We start from the raw sequence: 13,421 nt of genomic DNA, 5'->3' as shown, positions 1-13,421 counted from the left end.
AGGGGCAGTGACACAGACAGGTGGAGGGTAGGGACGGCTGGTAGGCAACAAGAACATAGTGGGGGTGGGTCTCCCCTTTACATAAACCATAGGCGGAATTATTTGCCTCTCCATCACTGAACCCTAACATTGAAGCATTTCATTTCTTTCCTCACATCAGACCAGAAGCTTTGATGGCAGAAGAGTCCAAACCTAAGCCAGCATGGAGCCAGAGCTACTTCTTTCCTGAGGAGAAGTTCTCTTTCATGGGCTGGGGCTCCGAGAAGCAGCACCTCAACCCCGCAACCTTCAGTGAACCCAAGACAACAGGGTCTGCTGTTACACTTGTCAAGCCCCTGGGCACCACTGGTTCCATTTCCCCCCATTTCATTCTGCAACCATGGAGGAGGCTGGGACCATTGGGGATATGCCAGAAGTTGAGAGATGTTATCCCTTCTCAGGCCAAAGGCCTGCCCCACCTCAGGCAATCTCAGAAGAGCTCATGAGAGATGTGGTGGGCTGTGAAAAGTCTCTGGCAGGGGTGCTAAACTCATCCTCCAACACGGTGACCACTGCTGAGGTCATAGGTGACCTCTTTGCTGTGGGAGAGATGCAGTGGAGAGGTTATTTCAAGCAGGAGTGGCACCACCAGGAAAGGTGAAATGATGAGCGTGTCCAGGAAAGCCATGGAGTGCCTTTATAAGCAAGCAGACTAGATAGAGCCAGGTTGGGCTGGCATCCAGGATGGGTAGGATGGAGCCCAACAGCCTTAGAGGACAAATAGCTAAGGTCTCAGACATGTCCCTACCACCTAGCCCCTCCCGTGATCCATATACTGGGACCCTGAACCAAGGGGAATCATTGATGATCAGAAGCCTGGAACTTTAGGGGCCTTCTAGTTTTTTCTGGATTTTATTGGGGTGTTAATGACCAAACCCATTGATCTCTAAAGAAGTCCCCCCAGCTGTGGAAGTCAGGGATGTAGAAATAGCCTTCTAAGTTCTTAAAGTTGACCTTAACTTGGTTTCTAGAGAGCCTTCACATGGCCTGTTTATGTTTGAACAGTGCCTCCCCATCCATTATTTCCTTATTTTATAACTCCTTGGTGAAGCAGGGTCCCATTTTATAAATGAGGAAATTAGGAAGCAGAAAGGTCAGCAGGCTGTCAACAGAGGTGCTCAAATGGTCATTTTTTGTTTCCACAGACAAGAGTTTCAGCACTTCGCACCTCCCCAGGGTGCCCCAGGGATCCCTACCTCTTATTCAGCTTATTACAATATTTCTGTGGCCAAAGCAGAGCTGCTGAACAAGTTGAAAGACCAACCCGAGATGGCAGAGATTGGCCTGGGAGAGGAGGAAATTGACCACGAACTGGCTCAAAAAAAGGTGAAGTTTTTGGCATGCCTTAGAGATTTACTGCATTTAGCTTGAGTGTGTCTGGAGGTTGACCTGCCCTCTACACAATCCAGAATATCTTGGTACATTCCTGTATTTTCAATATGGAAATCAAATAGCCTGTCTAGGTTTCTCACAAATGCAACTGCAGTCTCTTTTTGATCCAGTCAATAATAGTAATAATAGTATAGTAATCATCATCATCATCATCACAGTCTCTCAAATCCTAAAACCAACTCTATAAGATAGACATTACTGTCTTCTTTTTACCAGTTGAGAGGACCAGATTGCCCAGGGTTACAGACTAAGTGTTGATCCAGGACTCAAAGTCAAGACTGTCTGACTTTCTGCTCTGAAATAAGCCAGCCTTGTAAGTAACTCGCTACCCAAGGCACATCAGAGTTTTTGCCAGTGAGCTCTAACCAATGGCAGCCATTGATTTATTCTGTGTAACTTTCAAAGAGAGAGCAGACTGGCCAAGAAAGAAAAGGAAAAATTATAGGCCAGTCAACTTTAATATTTATTTGCAAGAATAGTCAATCATCTCTTAAAAGTACTAAAATAGACAAATGGAGATGATGTTGTTCTGAAGCCTCCCCTTTCTTCCTCTAAGTACCACTAGCCTGGGTTTCTAATCAAATTCCTGGAATCACTTTGCCCTCCCTGCACTTACCCCTTTTATTTCATAAGCAAATAGGGTTTCCACGGCAACCTCAAAGGCCCAATTTACCACTTTGTAGACATCTGAACTCAATGCAAATTGCTCTTCTGCCCATATTTCTTATTCAGGACATGACCTGTACAAAAGCTCAAGGCCATTTGCAAGAGACCCCCACCACTTTCCAATCTGAAGCAAAATGTCAGGGAAAGAATAGGAAGCATGGTGGCATCAAAGTTTTATTGATCCAGGTGCCTGCTTCCTTGGATTCCATGTCTCCTAAATATGACAGGGCTACTCCTGGCTCACTCAGGATTTTTTTATTAGGAGCAAACCTAATAAATGTCTGATGAGGAGAAAAGAGACATGATCAGAAATGGCAAAACACAGAACAGCAGATAGTGACTTGAAGTGATTGTGGGTGGGCTAAGACAGTTTTTGTCTCTGAGGAAAATAGGTGAGGAAGGTCACCAATTTGTAATATCCCAGAAAAGCCACTCACCTCTAGCTGGGGCTGTGATGACTCCACAGCTGTATCCACTACCCTTTCCCCAGAGTTGAAGTTCAGGTTATAAAGCCCAAGTGCTGAGAAACAAAGGGCTCTGTCCACTTTCTTCCTTCCAGATCTATGGGGCCTAAGAGCTGGGGGTAGGTAGGTGATTTTCCAAGTTGATCATTTGGCCCCCAGCCCTCCCTTGTCCCTGGCACTGAGTTTTGTTTGGGAAAGCAGAGGGTGCGGATATAACTGGGAGCTTCTTGGCATCTAATTGTGTTGCCTCATTCATATCATTGATCCTTAATTTCCAGTGGGTTTTGGAAATTTCCCTAAATGTAAACCTATTACACTTTACACTAAGATCATGGTGAGCTCCTGACTTTTGACCAGTTCTGAATTATGACACCTGGCCCAGACCCAGAGCAGGCTCTCTTGTCCTTTGTCACCTCGGACATCTCTAAATAAGGGACGAGAAAAGAACATACTCTACATAACTACAAGCTTATGCTCCCAGAGTGCCTGAGCAGGAATAGTAATAAAACACTGAAGCATACTTCCTATATAGAAGACACTATTCTAAGCATGTAGTATGTATTAAGTCATTTCATTCTCATACCAACACTATGAGGTAAGTAATATTGTTACCCCATCTTTTAGATGGTGAAATTGAGGCACAGAGAGGTTGAGTAACTTGCTCAAGTTTACACCATTACTTTGTGGCAGAGCTGGGGTTCAAACCCGGGTAGTCTGGCACTAGAGTCCATGCCACTGACCATAATGCAATACTGACTGCAAAGGCTGGGAGCAACCTGGGACAGGTCTATTCTTGTTAGGACCTTGCAGCTAGACAGGTATCCATTAGCTCAGAGTGCCAGGTGGTGGTGGTGGTGGTGGTAGTAGTAGTAGTAATAGTAGAAGTAGTAGTAGTAACAGCATCAATAAACATATATTGAGCACTTAATGTGCCATGCACAATACTAAGTACTTTACTTCTATGATCACATCTAAACCTCACAACAATGGACGGTTGGTGGGGGGCACTTCTCCAATTTACGGATGAGGAAACAGAAGTCTCAGTGGGATTGGGTATCTTGCCCAAGGTCACACAGTTTGGAGGATGTGGAATTGGAATCCAGGCATCTCTGACTCTAAAACTCCACTCTACCACACTACCTTCCTGTGAGTGCAGTCCCACAACTGGTTACACCTATAGGGGAGACAAATCAGAAGACACAAGCAGTCCTTCCCTTGAGAAACTTACAGTCAGTAGTGGGAGAGGGATCAGATGCACACACAGGAAACAGAAAGTGAACAACCTCAAATTACACTCAAGGTTCTCATTCTAAAAGACTGGAGAGTTTAGAAAAGGAAAAGATCATTGAGAGAGGAGTTATGGGGGCAGGGGCTTCCAGCAGGGAGGGTAGGGGCAAAGCTGGGCTCTGAAGAAAGAATGGGAATAGCCAAAGTGAAGGAAGAGATAAAGAGCTGGCAGAACTGCATAAGCAAATCAGGAATATAAGAATGAGTGTTGTGAACACAGCACGAGGGGCTAATCCTCAGAGGTTCTGAGGAGTGAGATTAGAATGGTAGGGTGAGGCCAGACTGAATCATAATCATAGCAGCTGCTTTTATTGAGCACTTAGTCTGTGCTAAACCCTTGGCATGCATTATCTCATTGAACCCTTATTACAATTCAGTGAAGTAGGTACTGCAGTTAGCCCATTCTGCAGATAAAGAAAGCAAAACTCCATACAGAAATTCACCTAAGGTCACACAGCTAGGAAGTGGCAGAGCTAGCAGTCAAACCTAGTCATTGTGACTCCAGGACTCACACTTTTATCCAAAAGGCCTCAAGAGCCAAGCTGAGTGGTGGAAGATCTAGCACAGTGTCATCAACATCAGAGGTACTGAAAGGGATTGAAGGAGAATGAATGAAGTAATAGGCAAACACGTGATGGCAGTGCTTTTCTTACCTATGCTCTCACAAGCATTTCTGTTTATTAAATAGCCTCAGCAAGTATTTAGTAAGTTACATTTGGCAAACGAGAACTAGCCAATGGGTACCACTCATCTAATGCCAAGAAGTTTGGTGGTGACAGAGATTCCTAGCAGATCTGAAGAGATGGGAAAGAAGGTGCCTGTCCAGAAAACTGGAATTGCTCACGACTTGCTCAGGTTTCCTTTGTTTCCAGTGACTAGGGTAGAGCCCGCCTTCGGTTATTTAGATCTCTAAACAGCGGTTCCAGGGACAGATCCATTTCTGTCAGTCCCCATTCTCATCCTTTGCTTCTCCTGTTTATTTCTCCTAGATTCAGCTCATCGAAAGCATTGGCAGAAAACTTTCTGTCCTGCAGGAGGCCCAGCGAGGATTGCTGGAGGACATCACTGCCAATTCTGCCCTTGGGGAGGAGGTGGAGACCAACCTAAAAGCCGTCTGCAAATCCAATGAGTTTGAAAAATACCGTTTGTTTATTGGGGACCTGGACAAAGTAGTCAACCTGTTGCTGTCACTCTCTGGTCGACTGGCCCGTGTGGAAAATGCTCTCAACAGCATCGATTCAGAGGCCAACCAGGAGAAGGTAGGGTTGAGGTCTCCAGGGTGTGGATGGAGGGAAGTGCCATCTGCTTCTTCCCAGGGATCCCTCTTTCAAGTTTGGCTAGTCTGGAGGCAGCAGAGCATAGTGTGAAGAGCATGGGCACTGGCTTTTAAGTGGAAATTCTGACTTTACCACTAAGTAACTGTGTGATTGTGGGCAATTCACTTAACCTCGCTCTGTCTCCATCCCTTCAAGAATAGGGTAAACACACTACCTACCTCATGGGGTTGTGAAACTTAAATTGGATAATCCATGTTAATGACTTAAAACATAGCCTGGAACAAGATAAACACTAAATCATTGCTAGTTGCCAGTAGTAGTAGTAGTAATAGTAGCAAGTAATTGAGATTGGGAGTCTGTCAATTTCATAGGTTGGGACACTCTGCATAATTCCTGAACCCAAATGGCATTGCCTTTTTCTATCCAGTGGTTCTTGGATACAAATTTGAACCCACAGTGAAAGGCACATATGCTTGTGTATACACACATGGATACATACACACACACACACACACACACACACACACACACTCACACAGAGACACACACTGTTTTGAAAGTATCGTCACAGCGATGTTTTTTTTTACCAGATGGAAGGTGTACGAGCTGGCTTTGTCAGAGCCTTCCCCCACCCCAATCCCAGTGGTGGTCCACAGATTAACAACAGTTTAGAGATAGAAAGAGGTGATTGCTCATCCCCCATCCAGAATTGCTGTCATGTTTATCCTCCCCTTGCTACAGGAAAGAAAGGCTTTTGCATGAAGGTGGACTTCAGGGCAAGAAATCTAGGACTGATCACTGAGCAGAGGGGCTAGTGGCTTTGTGGGAGCATCACTAGTGGAGCACTGGGTCGGGCAGATGACTGGTCATTGGGATAGCCTTATTGGTCTTCTGCTTCCCCAGTTGGTGCTGATAGAGAAGAAGCAGCAGCTGACAGGGCAGTTGGCAGATGCCAAGGAGCTGAAGGAGCACATGGAACGCCGGGAGAAGCTGGTGTTTGGTATGGTCTCCCGCTATCTGCCTCAGGACCAGCTCCAAGATTACCAGCACTTTGTGAAGATGAAATCTGCTCTCATCATTGAACAGCGAGAGCTGGAAGAGAAGATCAAGCTCGGGGAAGAACAACTCAAATGTCTCAGGGAGAGCCTACTCCTGGGGCCCAGTAATTTCTAATTCCACCAGCAGACTGCCTGCACCATCCCTGCCCCGCCATGATGGGAAGCGCTTTCAATCCTTGTTAGCACTTTGTTAGCAAGTAGATAACAGTTAGTTAGCAGTTTGTTCCATATTCTCTACCCTGGATGTCTCTCACTACCCCTTAACCTAGCAGTGTTCCCAACCAGCTAAGAGGACCTGGGGAGGCACCAAGCTTCTACCCAAGGGAGTAGAAGCAAGAAGCAGGAGCTGCAGCAAAGTGTGATCATACAACCATACTCTCCTTCCCACAGTTTGCACGGCCAAGCATTCACCACACACAGGACCAACAAAATGCCTTCATTATCCTTTGTACTAGGACACCAGGAACATCATGTACTCGGCCACCCCACACACACACACACCATCATCAGCCTTTGAAGTCTCAGACAGAAGTTGCCTGTGCAGCTCCACTCTTCCCCAGGGCTCGTGGCCCAGCCATTTCCCACAGAGATCTGGCTGTCTTGAGGGCATTCACCTACCACCAGCTTCAGGGCCTCACCCCAGCTTTGCAGTAGGAAGCACAGAAGGAGAAATGACATTTAACAGAATGTGAGCAGAGGTTGGGAATCACCTGATGCCCTGCTAGAAGGAGCTATGTTTAAACAAACTGGCTCTACCCCTGCCTTCCCCATTACCTAGCTGAGGGGGAGGAGGACTATCTTCAGCCCCAGCTAGTGTGGCCCTCCTCCTGTCCTAAGACTTTGGCCTACCACTTCCTGTTTCATCTTGCCTTTTCACTGCTGGGAGTTACAGGTGCCTACCCTAAGGGCTTCACACTATGGGCCATGAATAGCTCTACTAAAGCTGAGTTCTGGATACATGTTTTATTATTGGGGGGAGGGTGTTGTTGTTATATTTTAAATGGCCTTTTGATTTTATTTATTTTTATGTCTTGATGGTTTTTTTCTGTTTTTTAACTAATAAGGTAAGAAGAGGGGAGTTGGAGAGGGAAAAGTTAGCCCAGAAGGAAAGCATTTTCTGCAGATCAGCCTGAATTCACCATGGCTAGGTAAGCAAGTGCCAAGGCCTTGAATTCTTCCCACCATAGCTAACAAGTGTCTAAGGAAGGAGTTCTCACTTCGAACTCAGTTTCCCCACTGTGACCTGGCCATATACTTCCCTTGAAGTCTGGATGACCATGAGCTTAGAGTTCCCCAACAGGATTCAACTGCTTCTTATTTTTTCTTGAAACCAAAGAAATCTGAAAGGGACAAAGGTTCACCCATTTCTCTACCATTTCCAAGCTAAGGAAGGCGTAGAGGTGATCTCAGGAAGAGCTCCTCTATCTAATTGTTTTCTTATCCTGTGGCCTGGCTTGAGTAGCCGAAATTCATGGTAGCTGGAAGCTCCAGCCAGGGCCAGCCCGCCAGAGCAAGTTATAATCCAGCCGGGATCTTAGGCACACAAATAATGAATGCTGCTGCTGTGGCCACCCGGTAGCCAGTTTCTATCCTGGAAGAGCCCTCAGGTGGGTGATGGCAGGAAGGGAGTTGTGGCCAAATGCTGCCCTGTTACCCAGCTCAGTCTTCTGTTCCTTGCTAACTGGGGCCCATGCTTGGTATTGCACAGCCCTGTGCAGCCAACCCGGCATTTCCATCGCTTCTAGTTACTGCTCAGTTCCTCAGGGTCCTTGGAGGTTAACTGTAGCAGCAGGGGTGCCTCATTCAACCAAAGAATTTGCCAAGGAACTTTGCTGCTGCTACAAATACTGGTTGCTAGCTTCCGTTTCCTCTTCATTGTATTTGGAAACAATGGAAGAATCTTGGCCAGCAGGGTGTCCTGTGGGGAGGGGTGCCCTGAGTATGCTCAGTACACTGCTGCTGTCAAAACCACTGTTAAAATGTCAACCTGCCATTCTCCCATCAAGTGGAGGATTCTACTCTATTCAGGAAGGCTGATGGCTTATAAAGGGCTAGGTTTACCTAAGCCAAGTTTGCATGAGATGGGGGAATGCTTTGAATAGAGGCTGTGGTTGCCATCTTTTTTTTTTTGTAAACAGGCTCTTAAACAGTGAGCAGGCAGAGATGTCCTGTATTGGGGAGGATGAGGCCAATGTAGCCCAACATTCTAATATTTTTTTTTGCCAGAACAGCTTTTTGGGAATATAGCCTAGGGAAAAAAGTGGCCACTTACCTGGACACCATGACCATGGTCTGGGCTTTTCTAGTCAGCATTAGAATGATTGTATCTTAAGTTTATCAGACTAAAAGTACTATTGACTTTGTTATTTGTGTCCCTTATCCCACCTCCAATTATTCTAAAGTTAGGATCAGAGTACAAGAATGCTCATTTTCACATGGAGTTTCCAAAGCACTTAATACTATATTGAGCAGTGAAGCTCGGCAGACAAAGGTGAACTACCAGACAGGCACAGATGCCCCACAATGCTGACGTGGCAGGCCCATCATGAGTGATAACACTGCAAAGCCGCCGGTATTACTTGAGATGCAGTATCTCTTGCCCATTCTCATTTCCTGTGCTCAGCCCTCCACCAAGGCCTGCCAGGGAGTAGCAGTTTGGAAGGCAGGGCAAGGGATTTCCCCATATAGGCCACAGTGGGTAATGTGTAAGCACAGTGGTTGAAATTTAGAGAGGAATCAGCATAAGGGCCTCTGGGTAATTGAGTCTCCTTGAGTCCCACCAGCTGCAGACTCAGCCAGCGTAGAGCAGTAAATGCTCAAGGGGAAGCCAAGAAAAAGCCCTAGAAAGTGAGAGGCTGGAAGCTGAGGAACAGAGAGGGTGAAAAGATGAAAAGCCTCTTTCAGGGCCAGATTCAGGTTCTGTTTTCCATTTCACCTCATGTGCCAAAAAGCTGCCGAGGGGCACCGGAGCCACAGCCTTTAAGGTCTCAGGATACAAGGCTGATATATAAAATCACTTCTGTTTCTATACACTAGCAATTAACAATCTGAAAACAATTTCATTTATAGTAGCATCAAAAAGAATAAAATACTTAGGAATACATTTAACAAAAGAAGTATAAGAATTTTATACTGAAAACTAAAAACTGTTGAAAGAAATTTAAAAAAATCTAAATAAAGGCACTCTATGTTCATCGATTGGAAGAGTTAATATTGTTTAGGTCACAATACTCCTCAATTGACCCACAGATTCAGTGCAATCCTTATGAGAATCCCAGCTGGTTTCTTCGCATAAATGGAAAAGTCAAACCTAAAATTCATATGGAATTGCAAGGGACCCAGAATAGTCAAAACAATCTTTAAAAATAACATAATTGGAGGACTCACACTTAATTTCAAAATCAAATCTCACTACAGAGCTACAGTAATCAAGACAGTATATGTACAAGGATAGACATATAAATAAATGGAATAACATTGAGAGTACAGAAATAAACCCTCATATTTATGGTCACTTAATTTTCAATAATGGTGCCAAGACAATAAAATGGAGAAAGAATAGTCTGTCAACAGATGATGCAGGGACAACTGGGTATCCACATGGAAAAGAATGAAGTTGGATCTCTTCCTTATACCACACAACAAAATTAACTTGAAATGGATTATAAAGCTAAATGTAAGCATTAAAATTACAAAATTCTTAGAAGAAAACATAGGAATAAATCTTCCTGACATTGGGTTAGGCAATGATTACTTCAGTAGAACTCTAAAAGCACAACTGACAAAAATATCAATAAATTGGGGGCTTCCCTGGTGGCGCAGTGGTTGAGAGTCTGCCTGCCGATGCAGGGGACATGAGTTCGTGCCCCGGTCTGGGAAGATTCCACATGCCGCAGAGCGGCTGGGCCCGTGAGCCATGGCCGCTGAACCTGCGCGTCCGGAGCCTGTGCTCCGCAACGGGAGAGGCCGCAACAGTGGGAGGCCCGTGTACCGCAAAAAAAAAAAAAAAAAAAATCAATAAATTGGAATACATCAAAACTTTAAACTTTTGTGCTGCAAACAATGCCATCAAGAAAGTGAAAAGACAATCCACATAATTGGAAAAGTATCTAATATTGGGCTTTTATTCAGAACATGTAAAGGACTCTTACAATGCAAAAATAACCAATTAAAAATGGGCAAAGACTTTTTCTTTTTATCAGAATAGACGTTTCTCCGAAGAATATATGCAAATGACCAATAAGCACGGGGAAAAATACTCAACACTAAGGAAATACAAATCAAAACCACAATGAAATACCAGTTCATACTGACTATGATGGCTATAATAGAAAAGGCAAACAATAACAAGTGTTGGTGAGGATATGGAGAAATTGAAACATATACATTGCTGGTGGGTAAAATGTAAAATGATGTGGCCATATTGGAAAACAATTTGGCAGTTTCTTTAAATGATAAACATAGAGTTTCCATATGACTTAGCAATACCACTCCTAGGCATATAGCCAAGAGAATTGAAAACAGGCATTCAAACAAAAACATGTACACAAATGTTCAAAGCTGCATTATTCATAACAGCCATAAAGTAGAAACAACCTAAATGTCCATCAGCTGAGGAAGGGATACACAAACTTTGTTAGGATATTATTCAGCCATAAAAAGGAATGAGGTACTGATACCTGCCACAACATGGATGAACCTTGAAAATGTTATGCTAAGTGAAAGAAGCCAGTCACAAAAGATCACATATTGTATGATTCCATTTATATGAAATGTCTAGAATAGGCAAATCTACAGAGGCAGAAAGCAGATTAGTGGCTGCCAAAGACTGGTAGTCTGGGAGAAATGATTGCTAATGGGCATGGGGTTTCTTTTTGGGGTGATGAAAATATTCTAAAATTAGATTGTCATCAAGGTTGCCCAACTCTGTGAATATACCATAAACCATTGAATTGTACACTTTAAATGAGTGAGCTGTATGGTATATGAATTATTTCTCAATAAAAGTGCTTTTTTAAAAAAGAAAAACACTTTGGCCTATTTCTGTCAGTCTCATTCCTATTGACAAAAATCTGAATTGATGGTAAGCATGTAGTTCATGCCTGAGCCTGAAAGATACAATATTCACACCATTTGTGTTTTGGGAGGGAGCTTGTCATTACATCCTTCCCCTTGCAGACTTGGCAGACCCAGCAACACAAGGAGTAAGAGTAGTCTCAACGCTATCTCATGACTTCAGCGGGAATAGTAGGGATGGGACCTATTGGGGAAGAGGGCAATCTTTCTAGGCAAGGAGTATGGTAGAGTAGATAAGGACTTCAACTCTTTAGGCAAATAAATCAGGTTTTAGATCTTGAGTCCATCAACTTACTATGTCACCTATACAAGTTACTTGACCCCTCTCAAGCTTCATCTCTAAAAGGGGGCTAATAAAAAGCACTACCTCAAAGTGTTATGAAGATTAAATGAGATAATCCACATGAAGCACCTAAAATAATGCCTGCCATACAGTAAGCATTCAGTAAAGGTTAACTGCTAGATTTATTATTTTTATTGAGGTGAAATTGAAGCATAACCATATAAGGAAAAGTAAAGCACCCTCAGCTTTGGAATCAGACAGCTCTGTTAAGGTGACCTGGGGAAGTCACTTCATTTATGGGGCTTTAAGCTCCCTGTAATAATGAGTATAATAATCCTTCTCTAGGGAGGCAGTTTAAAGCCTAGACACTGGAACCCACACCACCTGGTTTTGAATACTGTCTCCACCACTTACAAGTTGTGTGACCGTGAGCATATTTAACTTCTCTGTGTGTGGGTATCCTCTTCTGTCCATTGGAGGTAACAAAAATACTTACACCTCCTTGGGTTGGTGTGAAGAATTATTGAGTTAATCCGTGTAAAGTGCTTAGAATAGTGCCTAGCATACAGTAAGTACTCAATGAATATTAATGGTTGTTATAAAGCTAAAGTAGGAAACAAATGAGATCCTTGGTAAAGCTAGGCATGTAGTAGGTCCCCAGTAAAAGGTGGTTCCCTTCCTCACCCATCCTGCTCTGTGAACCAGGTCAAGATTTCCTCGGACTTGCAGAGAAAATGTTTCAGACTAAGGAGGTCCTCATGGTAAGTAGAATTTTCTGGCAGGCTCAATACTACCATCTGATGGGAACAATGCCATCTATTAGCTGCCTGCAAGATGACCACCTATATTTCTAAGAACATACCCCATTCAGAGCAGTAGGGAAAGAATTATTTTGCCTGTGGACTACTTGGGCTCCAATTTAAGGATGGCTTAGGGAAATCAACTTCTCCTCAAACTTCCTCTTTAGATTTGGTGTCAACTTAAATGTCATTGAGTTCCCTACCCTAGGTTAGGCGCTTTTACATATGTGCCACTATTTTTTTCTAGCTAGATACACAATTTTAAACAAAAATTCTCATTTAATCCTTACAATATCTATGTGACATTTAAACACTTTACTAAATAGAGATTCAGAAGTGAACAAAACAGGCAAATTGTCCACCTTCATGAGGCTTCCATACTAATGAGACAATTACATAATGCTTTATATTTAGAAATATACACACATAATCATTTTTTACCCTAGTAGAGCAAGACAAAACAGACTTTTCCTTGATTCCACAGCTATTAACAATAGGTTAAATTCATGACTCTCTTTGCTACTGTAATAACTAAAATATTTTATGTTAATTTTAGCAGTGATATTCTTATTTTCTGACTGAATGGAATTTGTAATGGGACATTTTAAAAATGCCTAGCAAAAGGATGGCAAACCCCTGTCCCTGAAGAAGTTGGATTTAAAGATGGTTTAGACAGAAAGGTTGAATTCCACTATTAATAAAGACAGCTAACTTATATCACATGGAACTAATGCCCATTTTGTGCATGGTTCAAACATAGCCACAGGCTAAAGCGTTCTGGCAAAAGCCTCTCTTCTACTGGGCAATATAAATCTTAAAAGACCATGCTCTGTAAACTAAGTTTCTTAAATATGTCCCTTCATCCTGGATTTGCTCACTGCTGCTAACTGAGTGAAACAACATGGTTTGAATTTCCATTTTCCTCTCAGCTACTGATTTTCCATCTAAAAAGGATAATTAATGGAACTCACTTCTTTGGGTGCTGAGTTGGTCATATTTTTTACAGAGGAAATAATTTGGGAAAAGGCCATGAGTGACAAGTCTTTCCAACTTGAAAATGCATTAGGTTAAATGTGAAT

General features: G+C 43.2%; 1 protein-coding gene across 5 annotated transcripts in view; it reads left to right on the top strand.

The window, feature by feature from the left end:
- Positions 1-9,157, top strand: part of SHROOM4 (shroom family member 4) — a 199,516-nt gene extending 190,359 nt beyond the window's left edge. For all 5 annotated transcript variants that reach the window (XM_024750644.1, XM_024750640.1, XM_024750642.1 and 2 more), the window contains 4 exons: positions 161-310; positions 1,185-1,365; positions 4,838-5,107; positions 6,029-9,157. In XM_024750644.1, coding sequence (XP_024606412.1) covers positions 161-310; positions 1,185-1,365; positions 4,838-5,107; positions 6,029-6,298 — 871 coding nt within the window. In that variant the 3' untranslated portion in view covers positions 6,299-9,157. The remainder of the gene's footprint in view (positions 1-160; positions 311-1,184; positions 1,366-4,837; positions 5,108-6,028) is intronic.
- The last annotated feature ends 4,264 nt before the right edge of the window (positions 9,158-13,421 follow it).

This window comes from Neophocaena asiaeorientalis, unplaced genomic scaffold, assembly GCF_003031525.2.
Source record: "Neophocaena asiaeorientalis asiaeorientalis breed wild unplaced genomic scaffold, Neophocaena_asiaeorientalis_V1.1 scaffold675, whole genome shotgun sequence".
NCBI classification, from domain to species: Eukaryota; Metazoa; Chordata; class Mammalia; order Artiodactyla; family Phocoenidae; genus Neophocaena; species Neophocaena asiaeorientalis.
The sequence above is the reverse complement of the archived record's forward strand: the minus strand, read 5'-3'. Positions and strand labels throughout refer to the sequence as shown.